The sequence below is a fragment of the Mustela nivalis genome (genome assembly GCF_964662115.1).
Source record: "Mustela nivalis genome assembly, chromosome: 15".
NCBI classification, from domain to species: domain Eukaryota; kingdom Metazoa; phylum Chordata; class Mammalia; order Carnivora; family Mustelidae; genus Mustela; species Mustela nivalis.
In genome coordinates this window covers 78,423,834-78,451,304 of record NC_139034.1, presented here as the reverse complement: position 1 = coordinate 78,451,304, position 27,471 = coordinate 78,423,834, and the positions used below count along the sequence as shown (strand labels likewise).

Sequence of the window (27,471 nt, the reverse complement as noted above, 5' to 3'; positions counted from 1 at the left end):
AGGGCCGGAGGACTGGGAGCCATTTTGCAGGAAAGCGGCCCCGGGTCGCTCCTCACATCCTCGGGCGGCCCGGGAGACCGCTCCCAGCCTGCGATCTTCCTCCGCACGCCAGGCGCCTTCCCATTTTTATTTCCTGCTGAAAACTAGAATCAGCGCCGCCGGACCGAAAGGGCCCTCCGGCAGCTCTCAGCGCTGGAAAGCCGGCCAGCCGACTGCACACCGAGGCCGTCTGCCTCTTCTTGCTTTTTCCCTTCTTCTGCCCAACGAGAGAAGAGAAGCCCCAAACCTTGAGTTGATACTAAAGTTGCCCCCCTACTTCCGTGCCACTCTTCCCTTTAGAGGGGGGTGGGGGCGGGGGTGGGGGGTGGTGTGCTTCAAAGCCAATAATTTTCACCAAAAATTTTTTTAAAAAGTTTAAAACATTTAGGATAGACCATCTCATTCTTGCCCAAGTTATGATAAATATTCAAACTGATTTCCTCTGCCCCCTCCTCCGGAGGTGGCCTGGGTTGGGAAGGGGGGGTTGAAAAACTATAAGTTTTTCCTCACAGCTTATAATGTGTTCAATGAACTCTCCCAAGGATCAGTAACATATGCCAATTATTTTAATAATTTTCCTTAATATTATTAGGGGTTATAAATTTGAATTTAATAGGGGGTTGATTGCTTCAGGAGCTGGTGCTTGGGCAGCTCGTTGGGCTGCTGGGGAGGACTAGCCAGGCCTCTGTCACCCTCTGGGGGACACACACACACACACACACACACAGGCATGCACACCCCAGGCTGGAGTCTTTTCCTCCCCATTGAATAGGTGGCCTCCGGGAGGTCAGGGTTGCCCTGCTCTCCAAACAGCGGCCTGCTGGACCCTGCATCTTCCCCTGAAGGGGAAGGAGAGACCCACCAGCGCCCAGGGTCTCCTGCCACCCCCCACCCCACCCGCAGGGTCCAGAGAGCTCACTGGGACATCCTAGGGAGGTGTCACCACAGTCGCAGCCATACTTGGGTGGAGGGTGACTCAAGGACTGTAAGAAAATCTCTGAGGATACTAAGAGATGGAGATGTTTTGATGTCTCAGGGACTTAAATAATTTCCCCCATTCCTACCCTTAGAACATTAAAACTATTTTTTACCTTCTTCCTTAGAGCATCTTGTTTGAAATCCAGACCAGTTCTTACAGGGCAGGGGAGGAAAGCTGGCGGTTGGTGCTCTGCCTCACTCACGTCCACCTGACCATTTCAATCTTTTTCTTATTCTATCTTACCGAATTCTTGAAGGATTCTCTTTTGTCTTGGGGCAACGGTTTATTGCTTTCCTAAATTCAAATGTACTCTCTATCACCTTCTCTTGGACATTCTAGTTTTTGGTGCACAGCTTTGTGAAGATAAGCAAAATTTCTTGAGCAAGCTCTCTAAAATTTCAAGAAAAAACTTTTGGTAGGAAAGGGCCCTTAAAGCTCTAATCACTGGGCCAAGTTCAAAAACAAAGTACTCAGTTCAGTTTTAAACGTGCAATTAAAAATAACTATACCTCAGCTTTTCAGAGGGAGGGAGAGGAAAGGGGGGGGCAGGGAAGAGGGAAAACAAAGAATAAGGAAATGTTTAGTGCTCTTAAATCCAGTCCAAATAGCTGAAAGAAAGGCATTCCCTCAGATAATGGAGCCATTAGAAACTCTGAAGGTTCCTGCCCCCATTCCTCACAGGGCCCTTCCAAAAATTTAATTCACTCTCAGCTACAAACAAAGGACATAGAAAATAATTTTGAGACTTTCTGCCAAAGAGGCAGTTTGGTCTGGTTTCTGTGCGTACACATACCTTCCTCCCCAGAACGCAAGGTGGTACCTCCTATTCATTTAGGCGGCCGAACCATACTCACATCAACCCTCAGCTTCCCGTTTTCTTTAATAACTTTGCTAGAAAAAAATAGTATGTTCATGCAGTTTCAACACATTTTATTATATTTCTGTATGCATTACTCTCAAAACATATCACAAGAAATGATCAAACCACTTAAAACCTTCAAATAAAAAATCTGAAACAGTTTATGCCCACAATTGTACATATTTATAGTTAAGAAACATTCTTTATAAATATTGTTTCCTCTGTAGCAAGTTAATACCATAATTTAATTACAAATGGATAAATATGGTAACGGGTATTTACAGAAGGAAGGGTGTTATTACGGAAAAGCTAACGGCACGACGTTTATTTCCCCCACAATCTTTCATACAGGAACTAACAAATTGAACTTGCAAAAGCACTAAAACATCACATGTAAACCCAGCTAACAGAAAAATACATTCACAAGCGTTGGTGGTGGTGTGTGTGTGCGCGCTGTGGATGAATGTGTTGAAGAAACAGAAGGGAGACTTTGGCACGGCTCGGTTTTTTTCCAGTCTATAGTTGCATGAAGTTTACAATCAAGTTGCCTCATAAAAAGGAACACAATATTCAATACCACAATACAAAATAAACCATTTTCTTCCACATTACTTAAAAAGAAACCGGGTAAACTAAAAAGGGAAAAAGAAAAAGCCCATCACTTGGGGAAGGGAAGAAAGGCAGGAAGGAACGCAATCCGGAGAGTTACAAATGGACAAACGTCTATACACCAAGAAGCCAGTAAAACCACCTTGGAGAAGGAAGAAGTTTGCTATGTACAGTTTGTCAGAAGACTGGGAACTGGGCGAGAAGGAAAGGGGGGTGGGGTTGGAGGTGGTTAAGGATGGGGTTTTGTTCAATATTTTTATGGGTTTTTTATTTTTTTAATTTTTTTATTTCTTATTTTAAGTTTTCAGCTTCTGAGACTCTGGAAGGGGTATTTTTGCTTTTCATGCCTAGATTATTTTTTTAAAAAAACTTTTAAAAATCCTTCTGCTGGTAAAATCATTTTCATCATCATAAAAATCAGATTCATAATTTTAACAACACATCACAGGGTGCCCTTGGCGCTGGTCCCCCGGAGGGCTGCGCCAGGGTGGGGACAGGGAGAGGGAGAGAGGCCCGGGGCCTCTCACACGTACCATTCATTGAAGTTGGAGGAGAGGCCGCTGTGGCCCCCGGCTGTCCCGCTGCCCCCGCCAGAGCTGCCGCCGCCCCCGCCTCCCGCCCCGCCGCCGCCCCCGCCGCTGCCTCCGCCTGAGCCGCCGCCCGCGCCGCCGCCGCCCGAGCCTCCGCCCCGGTGCACCGCGGACACGGCCGCCGCGGCTGCTGCGGCTGCCGCCGCCGCTGCCGGGGAGAGGTTAGAGCTGCTCTGGGGTTCGGCGCTGGGGGACACCAGCCCCGGGGGCGTGGAGGACTCATAGCCCGAGCTGGCAGCCGGAGAGGACTCCGAGCCCTGGGGGGAGGACTCATGGACCTGCAAGACAAAAGCCGGGAGGGGAGACCAAAGGGGACTGGGTGTGAGTGCAGCTGCTGTGGGGCCGAGCTCCCGGGGGGAGGACCCCCAGAAATGCCCCCCCTACTTCCACACCGTCCGGTCCCCAGGGAACCCTGGCCTTCCCAGGTTGGCCAGGGTTGTCCAGGCCGGCCCCGCACCGAGGTCCGGCCGCCTCGCGGTCCTCCCGGCCTCCCCGGTGGTACCTTCATGTGTTTCCGCAGCGAACTGGGGTGCGTGTAGGACTTGTCGCACATCTTGCACAGATAGGGCTTATCGGAGGTGTGGACGTGCATGTGCTTCTTCCTGTCGCTGCTGTTGGCGAAGCGCCGGTCGCAACCCTCGAACTCACACTGGAACGGCTTCTCCCCTGTGGACAGAAACATCGGCACTTGCTGCCCGCACACCCAGAGCCCCCCAGAGCCCCCACCCACTCTGGAAGGAGCAAGGCCGCTTCCCCAAGTTAAAGAGGACCTGGAAGGGCCTGGGTCGGTCCCCTCACAGGTCGGATTGTCTCTGCGGCAGAACTAACATGAAATTAACCGCCTTCCCACCTGCCCTTCCTGCTTATTTATTTCATATTTTAATTCTCTTCCAGACTGACACCCATTTCATCCTATTTATAATGAATCTCAGGTAGCACCCGGCCCTGCCCACCTTTCCACAGGACTCCTTGGACTCGCAGTTTCTAACAATTGGTCTGGCCATGGAGAAGCTGTTATTATGACAAAATATTTAGGGCATTATCAAAATCACACAGGCTGCTGGGCTGCTGTCGGTTTGTCTCTGGGGCCAATAGGCAATTACATTTGGAGTTGCTATGTTGTTTGGGGATGGAGCTGTGGATCATGACTGAGCCAGTATTTTTCATCCAAAATTCTGTGAATTAAATTAACCGTTATTCTTAGTCTCACTTCTAGTCATTTTAAAATAGGTCGGGGGAAAAAGGCAAATATTAGAGATAAGACAGCATATAGCCAAGGCAAAGGCACAGGCTGGGGGGTGGGGGGGTGCTCAGCAAAGCCTTTCAAAATCTCCCTGTTTAATTTTCTGGCGGTCCCTGCATCCTGTTGCCAGAATTCCAAATGCTTGGAGTCATTTAGAGGTGTGAGAACTCAAACAACGTTCCTCTTGGAAAGGGGAGCATTTAACGTTAAATTCCATTAGCACCTAAATTGTTTTTTAAAGACATCCGCTCAGACACAGGACTCGAAAGCATTTCATGCAAATAAATTTCTCAAATTTTAAACCTTGTTAAAAGCTTGTCTCGCACCTCGGCTCCCTCCCTTCCCGGAAGAGAACAATAGGCCGCTGGCGCATCCCCACTTCGGAGTAAATATTGACGGGGGAAGTTGCTAAAACATTTGGCTTTCTTTTAGGAAATCGTCTGGCACGATTTTGGCTGGGACCTGGTCAGAGATGAATAATCTATGAGTCTAGAGGCGCCTTCTTTTTGCAGCTTCCTCTTCTCACGCGATTGCCCTGCGGGGCCGTGGTGCCCCGGGGTTTTCTTTGACCGGGTTGTTGGTCCAAGTTTGGAATCGCAAACCCTCTGGTACCCATTAGAGAATTTCACAAACTACTGCGAACCCACCGTAAAGCCCCGTGATCTACTCCGAAATGGGCTTTAAAAACACCTTTTTCTTTTTTCTTTTCTTTCTTTCTTTCTTTCTTTCTTTAAATGAGAAATACCTTACAGCTTGGACTCACAACAAATTCATTTAAGGGGAAAACAGTCCCGGGAAGGATTTTTGGACCGCGAGTACAAGAAGTGGGAAAACACATAAGCCACCCAAACACAGACACGCAGTCGGAGCAGAAAAGCACATCCAGACAAGCTGGCAAAATCCTCTCTAGGCTCGATTCCCGGGCACCGAGTTGGAGAGCAGTTTTATTTTGTGCGTTCTATTTAGAACGGAAATTATTAACCGGGGCTGAGCAAACGAAGGGATTACACCCCCCAAAACATACATTTGATGTTACACCGACCATTTAAAACCCAATTTCCGTTCATGGAAAAAACCCAGCCCGATAATATTCTTTCTTTCTCCAACAAAAACAAGCCGCTGGCTGTCTCGCACACACAAAACACCTCCCATCCCGGAGCAGGAGCAGGAGCAGGAGCTGGCGGTCTGCGCGTTTCCCCCAGCCAACCAACCACAGCCTCTCTCTTCCCCGCGCCCCATCCCGAGCCGGCCCGCAGTTACCTGTGTGGGTCCTTTTGTGGATCTTGAGGTTCTCAGAGCGCGCGAAGACCTTGCCGCAGCCCGGGAAGGGGCAGGGGAAGGGCTTCTCGCCCGTGTGCACGCGGATGTGGTTGACCAGTTTGTATTTGGCCTTGAAGGGCTTGCCCTCGCGCGGACACTCCTCCCAGAAGCAGACGTGGTTGCTCTGTTCCGGGCCGCCGACGTGCTCCACGGAAACGTGGGTCACCAGCTCGTGCATGGTGCTGAAAGTTTTGTTGCAGCTCTTCTTGGGGTTGCTCAGCTGCTCGGGGTCGATCCACTTGCAGATGAGCTCCTGCTTGATGCACTGCTGCCGCATGTAGCGGAAAAAGGCACCAGGGTGGTGGTGGTGGTGGTGGTGGTGGGCCGCGGCCGCTGCCATGTTCATACCCATGTTCATATTCATGGGACCATACTGGTTGTGGAGCTGCGCCGCCGAGTAGGGGTCGGTCCGCGGGCTGGCCACCTGGCGGTACTGCTCCGAGCGCCCGAACACCTCGCCGGGCAGCCCTAGGCGCATCTGCCCGTTGAGCACATTCTGCGAGCCGTGCGGCCCGTGCTGCTCCGGGAGGCCGGGGAAGAGAAGGTGGCCCTGCGCGTCCGAGTGCGCATGGTGCAGGCCGCCCGCTCCTGGCCCAAACAGCCCGTGCTGCCCGCCGCCCGGCGCAGAGTCCCCGAAGCCGCGGCTGCGGAACAGGAAGTCCCGGGTGGAGTTGAAAGGCGGCCCAGAGTAGGAGCCGACGTGCGCGGCATGGGGCCCAAGCGCGGCGGCTGCAGCGGCAGCCGCGGCAGAGCCGGGGTAGGCGCCGGGGCCCTGCGACGTGAACGCCGAGCTCTGGCCGGGGGACAGCTCGTGCGCGCCGGGGTTGAGCTTGAAGGCGCCCATGTGCGCGGCCGCCGAGTCCACGAAGCCGTTCTGCGCCGCGGCCAGACTCAGTTCGCGGTCCTGCATCTCCGCAGCGGCCGCCGCCGCCGCCGCGGCCGAGTGGTGATGGTGGCGCGCGAAGCTGCCCACCCCGATGGCCGGGAACTGCGGCCCCGCGTCCAGGAGCATGGCCAGCGCGCCCACCCGCCCCGCCGGCCCCGGCGAGCCCCGCACCTCCTCCGCTCCCACTCCCGCCCCGCGCGCGGTGCGTCCAGCGGCCGCCCGGCTCCGAGCGCAGGCGGCGGTGGTGGTGGTGGCGGCGGCTTCAGCCCCGGGAGCCGCGCTCGTGCGCCCGCCGCCTCCGCCGCCGCCTGGATCTGCCTCGGGCGGCCGGGCGCGGAGCGAAGGCGCGGAGAGGAAGAGGAGGAGGAGGCGGCGGCGGAGGAGGCGCGGGAGGAGGAGGAGGAGGAGGTGGAGGAGGAGAAGAGTCCAAAGCCAGGCGGAGAACCAAAGTGTATTAAAGGAGCTGCGGCGGGGGCGGGCGGGCAGGGCAGGGGAGGGCGGGCGGGAGGAGGGAGCAGGAGGGAGGTGTGGGGAGCGGAGTGGAGAGGGGGGCCGACGGGGGGCGAGCGCAGCGCCGCGGCCCCCACCCCTGCGCGCACCCGCGCGCGCACGCACACACTCACTCGCTCGCACGCCCCGCGGACCCCGGGCCCGGCAGCGCCAAGCGGCGCCCGCAGAATGAAATCACAGCCGCGGCGGGGCCACCGTGCCCGAGCGCGGCGGCTGTGCACCGGCTAGGCTAGCGGACGAGGAGGGGACGGAGGCGAGATCTGCGCTGGGCGCCCCGGCCCGGCGCGCCCACGGCTCCACCTGACCGCGGCGGGGGCACTGGGGCGGCGGGCGGAGGCCGGGCGCCTTCTCCGCTGCGCGCTGGGTCGGCCGTTCCCTCCCCCGCGGCCCTACTCGCGCCGCCCCGCGCGCGGCGGGTATTGTTCGGCGCAGCGGCCGCGGTGTTTAGCCCTCCTCGTCCTCCGCGCTTGGCATTGGCTGCGCCTCGCGTAGTAAACTTGCAGCAGCCGCGAATTCCCCCAGATGAAGGAAGCTGCCGCGCCGCTCCCTCTTTCTTTAAGTTGTGCGGGAGGAGGAGGCGGGGGAGGAGGAGAGACGGGGGCTGTGGGAGGGGAGAAGGCTTGCAGAGGGAGGGGAGGAGGGGAGGCTGGGCTGAAAAACAATAACAACAATAAAAAAGTGATCTCTAGCTCGCTCGCTGCCTCTCGCCCGTCGGCCACAGACGCTGGACCCGGAGCGCAGCAGCCGCGCTCCCGAGGACCGACCGGAGTCCGAGATCCAAGCAAGTGCGAAGAAGCCAAAGCAGGTCCCCACCCCACCTCCCCGCCCCCCCTTCATGGGTGCGGTGGGCTCCGCTCTGTTTATTTCGGTGGGCTCTGCAGCCGACGCCGCAGCCTTTTATTTATTTATTTATTTTTATTTTTTTGTTTCCTCCTTTTCCTCTCCCCTCCCCCGCTCGCCCCCGCGTCTCCCGCCCCGGCCTCCCCCCTTCCCTCCCGCTCTCCCTCTAGCTCTCCCTCCCGCTTCAGGCCGGGACTCCCGGTCACACCGCCCCTTTAACGGCGGCTCCCGCCCCGCCCGCCCTTCCGCCGCCACCATTGGCCGCCGAGGCCCCGTCAATCCGGCGCCCCCGCCCCGCGGCGGGTCCGCCCCTCCTCCCGCGTTCTCCCGGAGCTCCCCGCTGCCCCCGCAGCCGCGGATCCCGCGGCTCGTCACAGCCAGCCGGGCCTGCCAGCCTACAGCTCCTCGCCCGCGCGGCCGGCGCTGCGGCTCCCGTTCGCGCCCGGCCGTGGCTGTCCCCGGAGTCGGGAGGCCCGCGTAGTGCCGGCCCGGGCGGCGAGGTCGCCGTGCCCTTGGCCGGGTCCGGAGGAGACAGCACCCTGCACTCGCGCCCTTCTGCAGAGGCCGCCGACTCCCCGGGGACCCGGGCCGCTCCGGGCGGGCACCGAGAGCGGGCGGCCGCGGCCACTCGAGAACTTGGTTGGCAACCGGGTTCGCCGGGCGGGAGGTGCCACGAGCCGGGACTCTCCAGGCCCCGGACCCTGTCGGGAGCGCGCGGCGGGGAGCGGCCCGGGGACCCGGCCCGGGGTCGGTTAGCACTCTCCCTAGCTACTCCCCTCTCCCTCCTTTAAACTTACTCTGTGGCACTGAAAACACAGGTGCTGGATGGTGGGCCTCGGGGGAGCCAGACATGCCCCTTTCTCCTACTCTCTGGACACTCACCCAGACACCGCCCCCTGCCTGGCGGTGGCCCCCCACCCGCGGCTCAGCGCCCTCCGCTCCCCCCGCCGCTCGCGTCCTGCTCCGATTACAGCAGTAAACACTGGGCAGCGGCCCCCGGGAGGGAGGGGGGGTTGATTGGAAGTCGTTTAAAGGCAGTGTTACCCTCGGGGTGGATGCCCAGATGCCCTGGCCGCCGCCGCAGTGGGGTGGGACGTATGCGGACGCCGGAGGCGCGCGGCGAAGCAAGGCTCGGGCTGGAGCTGGGCGGAGGGTCAGGCTCAGGGCCTCCCGAGAAGAAGCCTCCAGACTGGTAGGGCTTAAACCTTCTAGAAGATATTTACCACTCCTTCTGCAGGACCTGGGAACACCAACCCCTCCTTCGGGCGGTGGCGGGGCCGGGCAGCTCCCAGTGCCGCGGCAGGCCCGCCTCGCGGCTCTGGGGCTACAGCCGCTCCCCCTCACCCCCGGGATCCCGGTTGGCGGCTGGGAACATTTCCTGCCCCGCTGCCGAAAGCCTGCACTCCCAGAGGTAACCGGAGAGGGTACGCCGGGCCCGGAGGCTGCAGAGGTGTGAATGAAAGGCCTGAAGCCAGCGCCTTTCTTCGCCTAGTTGTCTAGAGAACCGCTTTTATTTACAAATCTCTGAGAGTTGGAATAAAATTCAAATAGAAGATAACCAACATGCATTTAAAATTTTCACGTTGAAATGAAATCCACAAAAACGCGGGAAGACAGCTCTAGCTCGCTATTGCTGGGAGAACCCGGGCTCTGTCGGCGGTCACCGGCTGTCACTCTCGGCTTAAGCGGGCTTCTGAAGGTCGGAGCTGGCCGAAGCCCCTTCCCGGAGGTGCCCTGTGTCCTCCCGCCGCCCCCACCCCATTGCCGTTAGAGGGGGGGGCAAGAAGGAGGGAAACCTGGGTCATCTTGTCTGAAAGCCCAAGATTTTTGTCTGGAAGCTGGAGATTCTCCCCTTACCCGAAAGGAGGAAATGTTCCTTATTTCCACACTCCTCGGGGTGGGGGGGGGGGCAAGTGCCAAACTGTATCCCTAAGCAGAGAGGGCATTAGACTGAGAGAGACCGAGAAAAGAGAAAAGTCTCCCAAGGAGAAAGGCTGCCCTGCTGCATTGTATCAATTAAAAAAAAAAAAATCCCCAGTATACAGGCTTTCACACTTTTTTACTTCATTCATCTATTTATATAGGGGTGGGGCGTCATTGAAAGAGCTTACTCCAAAAATATTGACTAAACAAAATATTTTCTTAGAGAATGGCCTTCTTTCCCATCTAGAAACCTCGCTTCCCTCCTTTTCAAGCCACCAGACTGCAAGTTTTCCTCTTGTCCCGCGTTCTCACCTCCTCCCCAGTCGTCTGTCCCCCCTCTCGGCCCCATTCTCTCCGTTCGCTTTGATTCCCCTTCTGCAGCGTCCAGGGTTCGGGCTGGCGCGGCCGGGCGCTCGCCGGCGCTGGATGCCCGGAGCCGCGCGCGGCCGGGTGGTGGGGCCGACTCCTTAATTCCCGCGGGAGAGGCCGCGGGCTGGGCCCTCCTGGCTGTTCTTTCCCGGCTCCAGTTCTCCTCTCTCTGCAGGACACAGAGGAGCTGAGCCAAGTTCAAAGTCATGTCGCCGTCCCCTCTTAGAAGTGCTTTATTTCTCTACAAACCGCAAAACCCCTTTCCCCCGTGACACAGTATTCTTTCTTTCTTTATTTTTAAGGCAGAAAAAGGGAAGAGAGAGACGACAGCCAGAAAGCAAGGGGGGAGAAACCTGCCCAGGCTTTCAGAGTCATCGCCTCAAAAGTAGATTTGGGCTCCTTGGCCGAAAGGAAAAAAGCGGCTAAGATGCGCTCTGCGCCCTGTGAGTGATCAGTTTTTCAACAGGTTTCTGGAAGGGCCAGCCTTGGCAGCGTCAGACCCACGGGACCCACAACTGTCTCCATCGGGCAAATAGGTTCCCTCTTTTGTAAATTTTCCAAAATTGTTCTTTGAGTCTCACCGGGTCGACCCGGGCCCTGGGGCTGACGCGCGTCGGGGCTTTGCTGTATGCGGATGGCCCCGCCTGGCCGGCCCCTGGGCGCACCCGCTGGGGTCCATCTCCACCCCCGCCCCCGCTGTGCAATAGGGAATTCGGGGTGTCTTCAAAAACCGCAGATCCTTTCAAACACGCGGGCAGTCATCCGCTGAGCACCTCACTGCATTCTGTGGGCCTCTGTGAATGGTTGACTGACTTCTTTTGTAGCATGACCAGGATTTTGCGTGTATATACACATAAAAACGGTGTATATGTGCACACAACAAACTCACACACACACAGGTATATCTCGGTAGTCAGGAGAGGCCCAAAACAAACAAGCAAACACAAGTGACCTTTACACTGGGAAGCAGAAACACTCAGTGGCTCTACCATTTAAATTTTTAATTTCCTCTTAAGGAAAGGGGGTGGGAATGGGAGTAAAAAGGAGAGAAACAAATGTAGAATCAGCTGTCCATACACACCAGACCAAAAAAAAAAAAAAAAAAAGAGGATTTTGGCACCATCCTCTGTATCACAGACGCATAAATTCAACAAGATCATCAACAGGATATTAAGTTGCAGAGCACCTTTGATTCCGCCCTCTCAGCCACTCCTGGGCCAGACGACCCCTGACCCATGAAGGACCACATGTGTGGTGGGAGCGCCTCCTTTGTAAAACCCACCTAGAACAAAAGTTCTTTGTCAGAGCTTCAGAGAAGGGTAATATAAAAAAAGAGAAAAAATTGTAATGTAAAAGAAGGGGAAATCATGAAAATCTCAGCCAGTGTTGTAACTTTTAAATACCATTTTTTAAAGAAGGGGGAGGTCGAATGGAGGTGGGGAGGCATCCGAGGATAAAGCCCTGTCCAGTCTGCTCGAAGAACTTCTCTTCTTCCTACTGTTAAAATTTACTGTTCTGTAACTGGGCTTATAAAAAGTCTCCCTATAAAATATATGCTCACCAGCCAGTTAGTGATAGGAATGCAAATGTTGGTCTATTTGTCGTTAGGGACTCATAGGGAAAAAACAGTCAACATTTCTGTGTGACAGTGGTGGTGGTTTTGCAAAAGGAAGACAACTAATTGTCCTGACTTTGTCCCCTCTTTCCTGATGGGAGTGTTTCTACTGCCGCAGAACAAAAACAAACCAGAAAACAGGAGGCATTAGCTTACATGAATGTGTTTAATTATTTTGAGGACCGTTATCCTTTGGGTTCCCAAATGAACTACTTCCAGGGAGGCTGAATACTGGTGACAGGAGAGCAGCTCTCCAGTAAACTGCAGTGTTATTGCAATAGACTTTGTAATACAATTTATGCTGTCACTCATAAATAACAATGCCATATGTCAACCATATTGCTTCCACAAGTAAATCCGTCAACGTGTCACTATTTGACTTGTCTCAACAGCTTCTTCAAATACTGAGGTATAGATACTGGAAGGGGTGTGGAACAGGGGAAAGTGTCCACAAAATCTGAGATTTTAAAAACACCACCAACCACCACCACCACTGCTCAGAACCTGGGCTCCTCCTTCAGTTCCCGTCCCCAAACATCCTAAAAGATAAAGAATGAAAGGGAGAAGAAGCGTATTTTGGATCCAATATAAATAAATATTGGATGGTTATATGAACCGTGAACACATGAGGGAGTTTTGTCCTTCCTGCTTTGACCTTCTAAGCATATTTTCAAGCACAAGAATTAGGCATTTCCCAAGAAATTACCTGATGGTCAAATGTGGGTCAAAGGCCATTCTTCTACAACCCCCATCTCTGAAGGTAAAAATGATTGATAACCAAATGAGAATATTTGATGACAGGCCAATTTTACTCAACTTATTTTTTAGTAATGGGAAAGTAAAGAAAGCCATATTTTTTCAAGGGCTTTTAAGCACTAAGGTCAGGGAGACATGGGATGGGTCTCCATTCTTGATTATCCAAAATAAACAAACCCTAGATCCAACGTTTATGTAGTCAGAGCTACATAATCTCAGTCTTATGTCTTAAAAAAAAAAAAAAAATCCTCATTAAGTCTCCAGGTATATGGAACAGGGGATCATAAACTTTAGCAAGAAGCACATTTTTAGATTACTCTTAGGCCAAAAGGTATCCGTGAAGCCTGAGGAGCCAGGGCCAGCTCAGAGGGGCGGGAAGGAGAGGCAAGCCTGGAAGACACGCTCAGAGGGCTGAGAATTGCCCGGCGCTTGGGAGCACCCAGGCCCCCGGACTGGCTCGAAGCCCCCAGGAGGTTAGACCGCGAGTGGTGAAGGCGGGAGGGCGGGGGTATTTGCCGAGCAAGCCGGGCCAGGGGCCGAGAGAGGGGGCCGAGTACCTCACCGCCTAGATGCCTAGGGAGCCGGATAGGAGAGACGCCTTGAAGCCAAAGTCCTCATCACTTCCGGCATGGCGAAGCTCAATGGAAAGGAACCTCTGCGGGCCCCTTAGCCCACCTTGCCTGGGCTTTGGAGAGGTCTGGGTGTTCTCCTCCCCCACCTTCTCCAGGGTCTGCTAGTACCCCTCCTCCTCCCTGTTGAGCACCCACTGGCGCCCTTGGGCTGGGTTCCTTTGATCCCCGGAGCCATTCAGGGCACCCTGTTCGCCCTTGAGCGTGCCTCTGGCGTGGCCCAAATGGCACTGGGCGCTGCCAGCCCGCCGGGCACCCGGTCCTTCGGCAAGGAGGCCGCCCTCGCGGAAACCACGCGGGACTGGCGAGAGGTAAAGCAATCTCAAGGGCAATAAAAAGCAGCTCAGTGGGTCCCCCAGATCCTTTCTGGTCCACCTCACCGTCCCCGGCTCACCTCCTCCCTCCGCCGGCAGAAACAATCAGACAAAGGCTCAAAAGCCAGGAAATGTCCAATTCACTTCCCTTAGAGTTTATTAATCGCCCACACCCATCACAAGGAAACTTGGCTGTGCTCAGCGAGGAACGGAGGGCTCCGGGGGGCCTCGGTCACCACCAGCCCTGCGCAGCGGGAAGCCAGAAGCGCCAGCCCCGGCATCCCCGGGACCGGGTCCTATTGCCTCAAGGCAGCTGGGCGCGGCGGGGCCGCCGGGTTCGGGCCAGCTCGGCGTTTACGGTACCTCCTCGGCCTCCTCCTGCCTTTGTTTGGCTCTGCAAGGAGCCTGGGATTCCGGGTGCAACAGGGAAGTCTGAAAATCGATGCTCCCCAAGAGCACCTGTTGACCCCAGAAAGGGCATTTCCAGAGACTGCCACGTTCTGCCCCCACACCAGTACCTCCGCCGCAAAAACGGACAAGGGCACGAGTTCTAGGGTCGGCCCTGACAACCCGCGCCACCGCGGAAACACGGGGCTCCAACCACAGATGGGAACTGGCGTAACGACTTCTACACTCTGCTGCCTTTTTTTTTTTTTAACCATTATTATTATTTTCTTCAATGCCCTGGAAATTGCTGGTGTTTATTTAGGAAGTGCGACACAGTTATTGGGTCCTTAGAAACTCGGGATGTTAAGGGAGTTTGATTTGGCTCCCAAATGGCTTGAAAAAGAAACGGCGCACCTGGGGTCAGGCGGGTCATCACAATAACAAAAAGCGCGTCTACAAAATAAAAAGCTCTTTTATAAAGAAAGGCAATCCCGGAAATCCACTGCGAGCCTTCCTGGTGACCATCTAGCTAGGCCTATTCTCAGGTTTAATTGGCAGGCAGTTTATTGGCTCCTTATTGGTGTTGATTGAAATTTTGCTCCCAGTTCTTTCTTTTAAGAATTAGCATCTCAAGTCGATTTACCTGAGTCAATTATCTTTTTAGACTCTGGGTTTGGCCATAAATTTGCAAATATTCATTAAACTCACTTTGTAAATCTCCCTCTTTCCAATCGCCACCCAAATCTCTATGATTTCCTAAGAAAGTCTTTTTTTTAAGGCTTCCATAAAAAGAAATTGATCCGGGAGCTGTATTTGAATTAAGACATATTAAATCGATGACAGATACATATCACACTGTGTTTAACAAGAGTTGTACAAGGAGGCGGGTTCCAGATTCCGCACGGCTCTGCTGCACCATTATTCACATTTTTACAGCCTTTTCCTTCATGCCTTCACCCATTAAACCATTAAATTTCAGCAATTCAATAAAACAAAGCAGTTATAATTTTGAGGAAAAGCTATTTTGAAGGGGGTGGAGGTACCCATTTTATTGCACAATAAAAATGCTCAACAATCCATATTAAAAGGCGGGTTATATTTATTTTCTTCTTTATTTATTCGTTCATTATTTAGTTTGTTTTTTACTTATAACCTGCAGGATTGAATGCAAAGCTGTTATGGAAGTAGTGATGATGGTTGCCAAGGAATTCAAATAAGGGGAAACTCCTTTGAAATGTTCTTAGAGAGGATGAAGACACTGGTGACAAATCCAGATATGATGCTTTCCCAGAAACCATCCATAGAGAAGGCAGCCCTCGCTACTTTTGCCTGGTTGGCTTGAGACATTTTAAATCTTTGAGAGGAAAATTGTGAAAGGACTCATCCTCTCCAAATACAGATGCAGATTTTGTCGCTGTTGTTTATTAATTTTTTTTCCGTTGTGTTTGCACTCACGCTTTTCTTATTTGCCCGTATTTGAGTTTCATGGAGCCTTAGAGAAAAAAACCTATTTGAAATTTGACTGTAGTATTTTCTTTGTTTGCTTGTCGGTTTTATAAGAGGAATGACACTCCCAAAGCTCACAGGGAAGTTCCCTGTTGAAGATTGCTCAGACCGATACAAGTGGGGCTATCAAATCAGTTCTTTTGAAAATATTTCTTACCACTTCCCAGGACCATCTCCCAGGAACATAAAGATGACGGCTTTATGCAGTCTATTTTTACTTGGACTGCAAACGAATTAAGCTGGTAACTTGGTTTTTTTGTATCCCCAAAGCAGGGGGGAAAATCACGTTTTAGTCATTATCACTTTTTTACAAATAATTTTATGCAGGGCAACACAATAAAAATTAAAACCCCTGACTGTAATGTTTGAAAATCTTGGAACATCACAAAATTTTAAGATGCTTTTTTTTTTTTTTTCAAGAACTGAAGTGACACTTTTGGGCAGCAACAACCCTAAAGTTTGGAGGTGCCATATTTCTCCACCCTCCCCCTGCAAAGTGATGCAGGAACCTATTTCTCTTTTTAAAGAGGTGTGATAACAAATCCTTTGGAAAAGATAGGGCTTGCCTTTTTTTTTTTTTTAAGCCAGTTTATATATTTTTCCCAATAAGACAACTCGCCTACTCTATTAGGTAAATAGCAAAGGTGTTGCTTGATTTTAAAATATTCATTTTACTGTATCAATTTCAATTTGTGGTCCTTTCAATGAAACTGAGGCACACATATGGAGTGCTTTCTGGGCCGGAAAGAAATTCTGCGTAAAGGACATTGTTTACTTAGCTGCTTCCCTCTGGAGAGATGCCGTTTGGCCTGCTCTGCCACTGTATCTCAGAGAGGCAAAAGTTAGAACCGCTGCCCGATGGTCTCCCACCCCCACCCCCGTAGATCTAATTGGAAGTGGCAGATCTAGAACCGACGAGCAGTGAGATTACACTTCGAGCCAACTCCTTTGAACCACGCTGAAAAGGGCTGCATGAGCTAAAAAGTCGAGGTAAAACGGTTCCTTTTCGGGAAAGATTTATTTTGACTTCACCTGGAGTCTCGCGGAGCCAAATCACTTAAATAGTTTTGCAACCAATAGAACTTTAATATCCTTCCTCATCTCGTCGCCTGTCGCTGCGCCCTACGGGAGCGCTCGGCAGAGTGGGTGTCCTTCCCAGATAAGAAGTTTCTAGCATCCCCTCTACAAGTACGACGACAGGTACACTCTGTTCACCTTCCTCCTCCAGAGAGCAGCCCAGGGCTCCTCCAACGGAGGAGGTGGAAAGTGTTTGCACGCTGGAGGAGACGCTGCGTGCGGTGAGGCGGGGGTTTTTGAAGTTGGGGGTTCTCCTCCTCCCGCCTTTTGTCCCGGGGTGGGGGGGTCCCCAGCCCTTACCCACGCCGCACCCTTCGGCCGCGTGCCGGCGCACGCTCTCCGAAAGGCACGTCATGGGAACGCGGGGCGCTGCGCGCGCAGGCCCAGCGCAAACTTTCTCCAAGTGCAACTTGGGCATCCCCTGGAAGGCGGGGACGCAGGGCTGCAGGGGAGGAGGGGGCGCCTAGAGAAAGCGAAGGCGGTTGCGAGCACGGGGGCGGATCCCTGCTGGGCCCGAGGCCTGAATGGGAGCCAATCCGGCAGCCGGGGCTGCTGCCAATCACGCTGTTCCCTCCAATCCCACCCGTGCCATTTCCAAAATCTCGGTCCCACTGTGCAGCTCAAATGTGGTGTTCGCTCTGCCAATCGCTGGAGGACAGAGTGGGAACAGGAATAAGCAGAGTTAGGAGGCCAGGACAAAGAAGTTAAAGAGAGCCTAATATATACATGTTTTTGAAGGTGGGCAGAGGGAAAAAAAAGTCCCCCCAGTGAGGGTCTATGGGTCTGATTGTGCGGTTCTGATGGAGCCCCCCTTGAGCAAGAGGAACCCGCCAGCGCTGAGATTAGCGGATTTGGCAACGGCTCAGGCCAGGCCGCTTCAGAATATGACAGGCTTCCCGGCGCTGTCCAGCCCGCCCGCCCACTCCCACCTCCGCGCCACAGCCACGCACCTCCGCCCTCGGGACCTGAGCGCTGACCCCGGCGTGGCCATCACTCCGCTCGGACCCGAGCACATGGCTCAGGCGAGCGCGCTCGGCCTCAGCCCTCCCTCCCAGGCGCTCCCGGCACAGCCCGAGGCGCCGGCGGCCGCCGCCCGCGCCGCACTCTCGGTCGCGCACCCCGGCGCCGGCACCTACCCGGGTGGCGGGGGCAGCAGCCGCGCGCAGCCCTCCGCGCCCCCGCCCCCAGCCCCTCCTCTTCCTCCCTCCCCTTCACCCCCTCCTCCTCCCCCTCCCCCTCCTCCTGCCCTCTCGGGCTACACCACCACCGACAGTGGCGGCGGCGGCAGCAGCGGCAAAGGCCACAGCAGGGACTTCGTCCTCCGGAGGGACCTTTCCGCCACGGCCCCCGCGGCGGCCATGCACGGGGTCCCGCTTGGAGGGGAGCAGCGGTCTGGCACCGGCTCCCCCCAGCACTCGGCCCCGCCTCCCCACTCGGCCGGCATGTTCATCTCCGCCAGCGGCACCTACGCGGGCCCGGACGGCAGCGGCGGCGGGGGCCCGGCGCTCTTTCCTGCGCTGCACGACACTCCGGGAGCCCCCGGCGGCCACACGCACCCGCTCAACGGCCAGATGCGCCTGGGGCTGGCGGCGGCCGCAGCAGCCGCCGCGGCGGAGCTGTACGGCCGCACCGAGCCGCCCTTCGCGCCGCGCTCCGGGGACGCGCACTACGGGGCGGTGGCGGCGGCTGCGGCCGCGGCCCTGCACGGCTACGGAGCGGTGAACTTAAACCTGAACCTGGCAGCAGCGGCAGCGGCCGCGGCGGCCGGGCCCGGACCCCACCTGCAGCACCACGCGCCGCCCCCGCCACCGCCGCCGCCGCCTCCGCCGCCGGCGCCGGCGCCCGCGCAGCACCCGCACCAGCACCACCCCCACCTCCCAGGGGCGGCCGGGGCCTTCCTGCGCTACATGCGGCAGCCAATCAAGCAGGAGCTCATCTGCAAGTGGATCGACCCCGACGAGCTGGCCGGGCCGCCGCCGCCGCCACCACCGCCCCCGGCCGGCGGCGCCAAGCCCTGCTCCAAAACTTTCGGCACCATGCACGAGCTGGTGAACCACGTCACGGTGGAGCACGTGGGCGGCCCCGAGCAAAGCAACCACGTCTGCTTCTGGGAGGAATGTCCGCGCGAGGGCAAGCCCTTCAAGGCCAAATACAAGCTCATCAACCACATCCGCGTGCACACGGGCGAGAAGCCCTTTCCCTGCCCGTTCCCGGGCTGCGGCAAGGTCTTCGCGCGCTCCGAGAACCTCAAGATCCACAAGCGCACTCATACAGGTGGGTGTCCGTCCCCGGCCGCGTCGCCGCCGCCGCCGCCTCCCGTGCCGCCGCCGCTTCCGCCGCTGCTTCTCTTCCTCCTCCTGCTCGCCTTCATTTTCCCTCCTTCTGCTGCTTCTCTTCGCATACGTATAACCCGGACATGTGACTTCTTTTTTTTCTCTCCCCCCCTTTTTTTCTACGAATAAGTAATTCGATAGCACACACAGGCCCCGCGCTGGGTTCCCACACGGTGGAGTCTCCAGCGCGTCCGCAGCCCCTCGGCCGGGACCGGCAACGCGCTCCAGCCGCCGCCGCCGCCGCCCCGGATCGGAAGCAGCAGCAGTCGGAGCAGGAAGGCGCCCAGGACGGTCGGCAGCCCCTATTCGCCCGGCCCCGGGAACCTGGGGAGGGCGATGGGGCAGGGGGGCCGGAGCCGCCCCGGTAGCTCTTCCCGCCTCCCGACTCGGTGGCGGACCCCTTGCGGTCGCCGTGCTCCGGAGAGCGGGCGTGCGAGGGGGCACGTGGGATTTACTCCAGTACTGAGGCCTCTAGGCCTAGCTCGAGGCGGCTCTAACAGGAGGGGAGGGGTCCCGTCCCTCCGGGGCGTGGTGCACAAGGCCAAAGGAATGCGCCCCTGCCCCCCCACCTCCCCCCCCACAGTCACACACCCCACACCGCCCCCAAACCACTTTACACACCCGTGTCTCATACCACCCACCTCTGCCTCGTGGCTGGACACCCACATGCTGGCACACTCCTCCTCCACGCACTTTCTCAGTTACACGCCTTCGCATACACCCATGCTTACACTCGCAGCATCACACAGCTCTGTCACACACTCACACGTGCCCTAGAAGGTGCTGGAGGAATTCTCTCTGTCCTTCCAGAAAAGGTTCTAGTTGGAGGAGGACAGGGTGAGAGCTAGTCTCTTGCGGGCATTGGCCCCGCGGAGGAACTTGGGGGCAAACCCCCGGCGCTGTGGCGGCCCCTCGCATCCAAGCCCCAGTCCTGCCCCCCCACCCCCACCCCGTGAAGGCGGCTGCGGCGGGGCGGGTGGGTGTTTCCTGTGGGTCGTGTGTCCCCGTCGAACGCACGAGCGCGTTGGGCGGAAGCGCTGATGAGCGCGAGCGGTCGGGATTTATAGGGACAGAAGATATTACCCCTCGGAGGACACTTAAGTAACTGGAGTTTACGTTCAGTAATTACTTAGCTGATTTATCGGCGCTGGGCGGCAAGGAAGCAGCCGCCGCGCGTGGGCCCAGCGCCCGGCTGGCGGCCGGGGCCGAGGGCATCGGGGGCGCCAGGCGGATCTGCGGGGGGAGCCGGGTCTGGGTGGCCCGGGGCACCTGGCAGGCCTCACGTGGACCGACGAGGGGCCGGAGTAAGTCTTCCCAGGAAGTCTCCGACCCATTCCCATTTTTCGAATCGGGATCGGTCCGCCCTAAGGAGTTTTCCAAAAGGAAAAACTTCCCTAGAGGCTTTTGGAAAAGGTCCTTAACCCTCTTAGCGGTTTGCCCTACGCTCAGCCCTTGCCGCCGGGACAGGGTTCCAGGACCCTAAAGGGGGCACGCGGGGCGCAGGAGGTGGAGCTGCCCTCAGCCCCGGCCCCAGTGGGCCCCCCGAGAGCAGAGCCTGCGGCCTGCGTCTCGGGGCCCTTCCCGCCTTTGCAGGCCTCGGAGAGAGGCGGGGTCGGGGGGGGGGGCTTCGTCCGCTGCGGCCGGAGCGGGGGCCGTTTCCGCGCGCGTGGAGCGAGGAACTGGGGGGTGCTCAGCTCCCCGCTCCCTCGGACGGCGGCCCCCGGGGAGAGGGGCGCGCGCACGGCGGGGCGGAGATCCCGGGTGCTGGGGGGCCCAGGCCCGAGCTGCCTTCTGGTTCCGCGGCGTGCGCAGGGTTGCGGTTCCCGCCCGGCTGCCGGGGGCCGCGTGGTTCTCGCCCGGGCCGCGGGGAGCGATGCCAGCGTCGGGTCCACGGGCCGCCTCGCCCAGGCGCCTTGTGTGCGGCAGGGGGACCATCGGGGGACCCCCCCCCCATCCCTACCACGGCGCTCTCGCGTTTGGGGGTTGTCCGGGATCCCGGAACAAACCAAGCAAAGGGAGTGATTCCCCGGCCGCTCCCGAAGGCCCATTTCCTGACCCACGTCCCCCCAGCTCGGTTTATAACCTTCCATCGGGCCAGACTCGAGTTCCCTCCGGGACAGGGAACGGGTAGGCAGGAGAGGAGCTCATGCACGGCCCTTACTCTCTCGAATTCTGCAAGTGGTTAAATTCTGATTGACCCCTTGGTCAGAATCTGAAATTGTAAACACTGGGGTCTCTCACCCTCCCCAGTTAGCTAGAATTTGCTCAGTGCCCCTCTTAGGCCGCCTGGAAGACAGGCGGTCCTATCACCTTTACTACCCTCCCCTGCTTTCTTCCTCTACCTTCTTCATCCCTCCTTTCCCACTCCCCCGCCCCGCATCCCACATCTCCCTTCGCTGGGCCTAATTGCTTCTCTGTGTCGTGGGCAGTGCGAGGCGGCCGGTGTGGAAGCCGTGCGCTCTCTTCCCGACCCGGGACACGCAGGGAGCACCGAAGCGGGAGGACTCCAGACGACACTGCCCGTTTCCAAAGGATGAATAAAGCCGCTTAGGCCTACGTATTGAAGAAAGGCCGATTATAATTTTGTAAATTATGCCCCTTTAAGTTAATATTATCTTCAGTTTTTAAAAGTAGAACACAGAAATCAGGACAGATAACATGTTTTGATAAAAAGTGATTTAACATTTTTTGTTGGCATTGCAGGTCATCTGCTGAGAAGGTTGGGATTATTGTGTTACGTTGTGTTTTTCCCTCTGTAGATCCATGCCACCCGTATGTTTAAATAATAATCTAATTTCATGTTTAGACAGTATTTCCAGGTGGGATAAGTTATATTACAGCCATATGAGTACTTCCAGTCCTATTAATAATATGCTCTGGCATCAAAGCAGTTAGCATTGGTGAAATTAAAACAAAACAAAGCAAAAACGAAAACCACACTGCACTAAAATATTTGTATAAGAAAATTCACAAAAATTTATATACATTCAGCTTTTAATAGTTGTTTGTTTTTAAAAATATATATATATATATATATATTATATATATTATCCCAAACTAAGGAAAAAGCCGGACCTCGTGAACCAGCAGAATAGCTGCTAGAACGTAGAGAAATTCAACTTTATTTTTAAAATCATGTAAATCTTATTGAACAAACAATATTATTGAAGTGTTATTGAACAATAATGTGTCTGAGATGGCTTGTTCAGTCTTGACTCAAGTCCATCAAGTTCGTAGATGCTTAGGTGAGAGGGAGAATCCGTACTGTTCACTATCTTCCTTTCTTGCTCTTGAATGCCTGCATATATGGCTGGGTTTCCATTAAGCATTGTCTTATTGAGGATTTCCACTTCCTGCACTAGGGGCCTTGTGCTTAAAGGCATGGCGTCCCTGAGGTGGTTAGAGCAGTTTCAAGGGGCCATGGGCCAAAGACTGGTAAATAGTCCCTTTTCTGACTGTTCAGTAAGGTAGGAAGCTGTCAGCATCTGTTTCCCTGGAACGTCAGGTGTGGGCTTGGTTCTGGTGGGGCCTTGAGGGCCTTGCTAATGTTTGCTGAGATCCCCTTCCTCAGGCTCTTAATTGCCCTGCCAGCTGGGAGGGACGGTGGTAGAATGAAGAGGCGAGGCGAGGCGGTGGGCCTAGTCTCCACGCAGCCAGGCTTCCAAAAAATCAAGCGATGGGATTGTGTGTTTCACAGGTGCCTTTGTTTCTGAAGAGAACAGGATTTGGCTTTTTTATTTCATTTCTTTTCCCATCAGGGGAACCCTGGGGCCGCTCTGAAACAAAATGCCATTATTATAATTTTATGGCACCCCCCCCCTCACTTCACTTTTAATTTAGTGGACTTGCTTACTTTCCTTCTCTTTTTCTTGTATTCTTTCCCCAAGCTGTGGCTTTTGGAAGAGTCATTTTATCAGCATTTATCTTGACAGGGGATCTGCTTGTATTTTTGCAGGAACAGACCCTGAGGGCAGTGAGAACCTGGGTACTGGGGTCCTGGTTGGGTTTCCATGTTACCCTTACCCCCTCCAGTGCCCACCCCCCTACTCCCGACCCCCAGCCCTGTGGTGCTGCGGGGATTGACATCCAGCCTCTCACAAGCCCAGGTCCAGGGAGAGCCTCCAGGCCCATCCCTGAAGGATCCCTACCCTGCTGCCTTCTGGAACATAGGGATTAGGAATGGAAACCAGGCTGGGGAGTTGGCCTTCAAGAGAATGGGAAAATGCCTCCAGATTTCCGCTCCAAGATTTCTCTCTCAAGTGAGGGGTCTCTGAAAAGCAACTGTTGACCTTCCCTATGTTTTGTTGCAGGGGAAAAGCCTTTCAAATGTGAATTTGATGGCTGTGACAGGAAGTTTGCCAACAGCAGCGATCGCAAGAAACATTCCCACGTCCACACCAGCGACAAGCCCTACTACTGCAAGATCCGGGGCTGTGACAAGTCCTACACTCACCCCAGCTCTCTGAGGAAACACATGAAGATCCACTGCAAGTCGCCCCCGCCTTCTCCAGGAGCCCTTGGTTACTCCTCAGTGGGGACTCCAGTGGGTGCCCCCTTGTCCCCTGTGCTGGACACAACCCGGAGTCGCTCTAGCACTCTGTCCCCTCAGGTGACCAACCTCAATGAGTGGTACGTTTGCCAGGCCAGCGGAGCCCCCAGCCACCTTCATACACCTTCCAGCAATGGAAGCACCTCGGAGTCTGAAGACGAGGAGATGTATGGGAACTCTGAGGCTGCGCGGACCATACGTTAGAATTTACTTGTGATAATAATAAAATAAGTCATAAATGGGAGTCCTTGGACCGTATCCTAACCTGAGACAATGCCGAGCCTGAGACAAACCCTTGACTCAGACTTGCCACCGGGTCTAATTAGCCCTATTTATTCCGTTTGAAACCCTATGGTGTTTGTACATTTAATTAATTTAATTAAGATATTTGGGCTTTTTCTTTCTTCTTCTTAGAAAACAAACAAATAAAAAAAAACAATCGAACCGGACTTGTACGTTGCAGGGGGACAGGGCTAGGAGCAAGATGTACCAAGGGTTAATCGAGATCCACACTGCCAATGCAATATCCGTAGACTTTGGAAGGAGTGAGAAAAAGCATGAAGTCAGAACTGCACAGAGCAACAAGGCCCTCTGCATTTCCCGCAGTGCCTCGAGAATGCCTTTACCACCACAACCTGGGCTGCTTTGGAGCCTCTCTGCCTCCTCCTTGGGCCCTAAGTCTAAAAAGGCCTCTTGATTGTAAGCCACACACTTGCTGCATCACCAACAGATCTCAGACTGTACCTGTGTCCAAAACTATTTGTAAAAACCCTTTAAGTTCTAATAGTTGTCATTTGAAATTCCCACTCTTTTCTTACGATCTCCTCTTAACGCACTATTTTTATACAGGATTGTTTCCCCAGTACCCTGCCTGTGTGACGGAAAGAGAAAAAGATGCAGCAGACTTAACATGTCTCCATTGACTGTGCTACTGTGATTGTTCCAGCAAAAGTGGAGAGAAGCGCTGCTGCAGTAGACAACTGTGCAACTGTGATTTTTTGTGAAATAGAAGAAATTCAAGTGCTCTCCTTTTTCTCTGTGGTTTTTTTTTTTTCTTTTTTTTAAATCTGAAATCTCAGATGCTGCCTCTTGATTGGGTCCAAACTTCTCATGTAATAAAAAAATAAGTCTTGGTTAAGTGTTTGGGATTGCCAAAATTAACAGGCAAGTCTAAGGAGGTGTGATGTCGGCAACATGCCTATTTTAGGGAAAGCTGATGTTTTTAAAACAGGCCAAGCCCTCTTTTATACTGTTGTATCAACCTTTTAAAAAGTATTTATTTTTCAATGCCCGAAACTGCATTTTTGTGCATTTTTTTCCCTCCACCTGAGCACCGAGCGCACGGAACTGGATCCCAGTTGAAAACGACAGTGTGTGAAGTGTACGATTTACATTAAAAGAGGGGAGGGAGTTGCTGTACATATTAAAATTTTTTAAAAGGTTTATAGTTACCACCAAACACTGATGAATGTGTGACCTTTGCCAGAGCTGTCAAGCAAGGATAAAAAAGGTCAAGGACCTAGGACAATAACTCTTAGTCAATTTATTTGCAGTCCGTGCAACACATCTCGTGCAAAATATAGCCCATCATAAACATCATACAACTATACTAAAGAGCACTAATTTATCCTCAGAGACCCTGAAGACACCCCCTCCCCAGGGTTTGTAGAAATTTGTTTTGTGTGCTGTGAGTGGTTGATGCAGTCTTGTCATTGTTAATAACGTGTGTGAACACTATTATTTGTACAGTTGAATTAATTTATTTTCAGACATCATCCTTTGTTTTTTTCCTGGAAGAGTTCAAAGCACACCAAAGAATTATATTATACATTTTGGTGAAAGATTGTCATTTATGACCCACGGTTTATTTAAGGAAAAAAAAGAAGAAAAAAGGAAAGAAAATGGGGAAATATATTTTTAAGCTTACTTGAATGAACAACGTAATGTGAAAACCAGGACTCTTCCTGCATGTCTTTTTTGCATTGTGTTGACGAGATTATATATAGTTTATAGATATATTATATTACTAGTACAGTGCATGGTGCTGTCACTTTGAAAGCCTTTCAATGTTGTCTTCAGATTGTTACAGTGACTATGAAACATGCAGACCCTCCTTTATAAAGAAAAAGACCATAAAACTTGAATATAAAATAATTCTACATTTTTTAAGTTTATTTGCTTTTCATATACCCACTTTCAGAGCTCTTTCAAATAGACAAAGTAGATATGGACTTCGGGGGGATAATTTATGTATCGTAAACTTATTAGAACAAAATATTCCTGATTTATAATGAGTTGTTTTATTTATACAACTTTTTCAATGGTAGTTTGCACTATTCTTTATTATGCTACAGTTTATTTATTATGAAACAAAGGAATATGTATTTTATGTACTTTGCCATGCCTAGGGTCGCTCTGCCACAGATTTATTGGTTCCCAATACACCGAAAATGAAAACTTAAAAATGTGTACCTCCACTAGAAAGAAAGCAAGAATGATTATGAAGTTAAAAATTTAATAAAGGTATTCTTCCTATGTCTTGTTTATGTTTTACCTAATGGCGTGCTTCTGCCATTCTCGTACAAACAGAACAGGTTGCTAACCAGAGGACAGTGGGTTCTCCTGAGCTCGATAACATTTTTATAGCTTGGTTTACTTTACAATCTAATCTAGAAAATGCAGTGTATTTATGAAGACTAAGCCGAGTAAGTTGCATGTAACACCAGCATAAATCTTAGGGGTTACTGCACTCATTGGTTAATAATATCCTGAGTGATCCTAATCACTGAAAACCTGAGAAGTCAATCTGAGCATTTTTTTGGTGTCTAGCCTCAGAAGTAAAAAGGTAAAAAGAATGAAGAAAAGAGGCAGGGAGAGGCTTCCAGACACAAAGAAGGTAAACTCAGGAGCTGGGATAGGTGTGGAGTTTAACAGGCTGTATGAATGGTGGGCATCAAATGCCTCTCACCATCAGGTAATGGGGGGCGGGGGTTGGAGGGGGGCGGCTTCCAGTTCGACAGGTTTATTTGCAAGTGGAGCTGATCTGGGAAGCCTAGCTCAGCATTTTGAGGCAGGTGGTAGCTAGAAATTAGACTCATGGCCACAAAATATCCCAGTGGCTTGAACTCCTGTAATTGGCTATCCACATATCCACACGAACAGGGCTGATTTGATTGTGGGCTTGGTTTTTTTTTTTTTTTTCACTTAGCTGGTACAAAACTGATAAAAGGCAACTAGTTTTAAAAAAGAAAAGAACAATTGGCAGTCACGTCCATAAGCAGTTCTCCATAAGGTTATGGTGGTTTTTGAAAGTCAGTTTTGCCTGATGTAGTGAAGGTGAAACACGTTGCAATGAGTTGTTTTAAGCCAGATGACGATAACCAGTGCACGAAGTGAAAAACACTCCTGGCTAAGGGCCCCAATCAATGGGAAAACTTATAGCTCTCTAATGAAGTTTCTCGTGAAAGGGGTGACACAAAGCCACCAAGACATGAATCATTCATGGGAAATATAAAAGATAAAAGATATCTGACAATGAGCAGAACCTTGTATAGAGTGTATAAAACAAGTTTCCCCTTCTTATTTTCTGCTTTAAAACGCACAATCTCCCACTCCCAGAGTTCTCTGTCCAGTCTATAGAGTTAAAATTGACCACTGCCCGTCCCGCGCCACTTCAAAGTAATTTAGTCCAGAACGGAAGGCTTGGCGCTTGGACAATCTTCATGGTGTGTTAAGATTTCTATGGCAATTGGCAAGCAAGACGTTCCCATCTGAATATGTCTCAAAGAAAGCCACTATTGACACTACGTTGGCTATCATCAAAGACTTCATCTCTCCTCGGCAAAACGTCGCCCTTGTGGCCCTCACAAACATTTTAAATCATCTACCTTTTGTTTTCCGGGCTAGGGGAATCTTCCAGTACGTGGCTATTTGTAGGGGAGATATATCTTTTCCCCATCCAGGATTTTCTTTGGTAAAACTCCTGCTCCAAAAATCTAAATCACTGAGAAATAGCTTGAGGGTGGGAATTCTATTCTTTCAAGGAGTTTGGAGATGGCCACACAAGAGGGACCGCACCCCGGACAGGAGAGGCGGAGGCCCGAAGTCCTTGAAAGTGAGGCCCAGCTATCAGCCTACG

At 53.2% G+C, this 27,471-nt stretch overlaps 2 protein-coding genes across 3 annotated transcripts; one reads left to right on the top strand and one right to left on the bottom strand.

The window, feature by feature from the left end:
- Positions 1-1,931: 1,931 nt before the first annotated feature.
- ZIC2 (Zic family member 2) lies at positions 1,932-6,737 on the bottom strand. Of its 2 annotated transcripts, none has more exons than XM_082701286.1 (3): positions 5,580-6,737; positions 3,579-3,742; positions 1,932-3,354 (listed from the first exon to the last, which is right to left on the bottom strand). In XM_082701286.1, the coding sequence occupies exons 1-3, from the start codon at positions 6,649-6,651 to the stop codon at positions 3,010-3,012; spliced, it is 1,581 nt and encodes a 526-aa protein (XP_082557412.1). In that variant the 5' UTR covers positions 6,652-6,737; the 3' UTR covers positions 1,932-3,009. The 2 variants fall into 2 exon arrangements, with proteins under 2 accessions (XP_082557412.1, XP_082557413.1); XM_082701287.1 differs by having other exon boundaries at positions 3,261-3,391.
- Positions 6,738-16,039: 9,302 nt separating this feature from the next.
- ZIC5 (Zic family member 5) lies at positions 16,040-25,868 on the top strand. The gene is made up of 2 exons (XM_082701250.1): positions 16,040-18,725; positions 23,095-25,868. The coding sequence occupies exons 1-2, from the start codon at positions 17,252-17,254 to the stop codon at positions 23,535-23,537; spliced, it is 1,917 nt and encodes a 638-aa protein (XP_082557376.1). The 5' UTR covers positions 16,040-17,251; the 3' UTR covers positions 23,538-25,868.
- The last annotated feature ends 1,603 nt before the right edge of the window (positions 25,869-27,471 follow it).

Bases quoted from the DNA above. Each gene is read 5' to 3' on its own strand.
- ZIC2 (XM_082701286.1), bottom strand. From the start codon at position 6,651: ATGCTCCTGGACGCGGGGCCGCAGTTCCCGGCCATCGGGGTGGGCAGC. The intron at 3,743-5,579 runs GTAACTGCGGGC...TTCTGTCCACAG, and splicing joins CCACAAAAGGACCCACACAG to GGGAGAAGCCGTTCCAGTGT. The intron at 3,355-3,578 runs GTACCACCGGGG...TTTGTCTTGCAG, and splicing joins CGCTGCGGAAACACATGAAG to GTCCATGAGTCCTCCCCCCA.
- ZIC5 (XM_082701250.1), top strand. From the start codon at position 17,252: ATGGAGCCCCCCTTGAGCAAGAGGAACCCGCCAGCGCTGAGATTAGCG. The intron at 18,726-23,094 runs GTGGGTGTCCGT...GTTTTGTTGCAG, and splicing joins CCACAAGCGCACTCATACAG to GGGAAAAGCCTTTCAAATGT.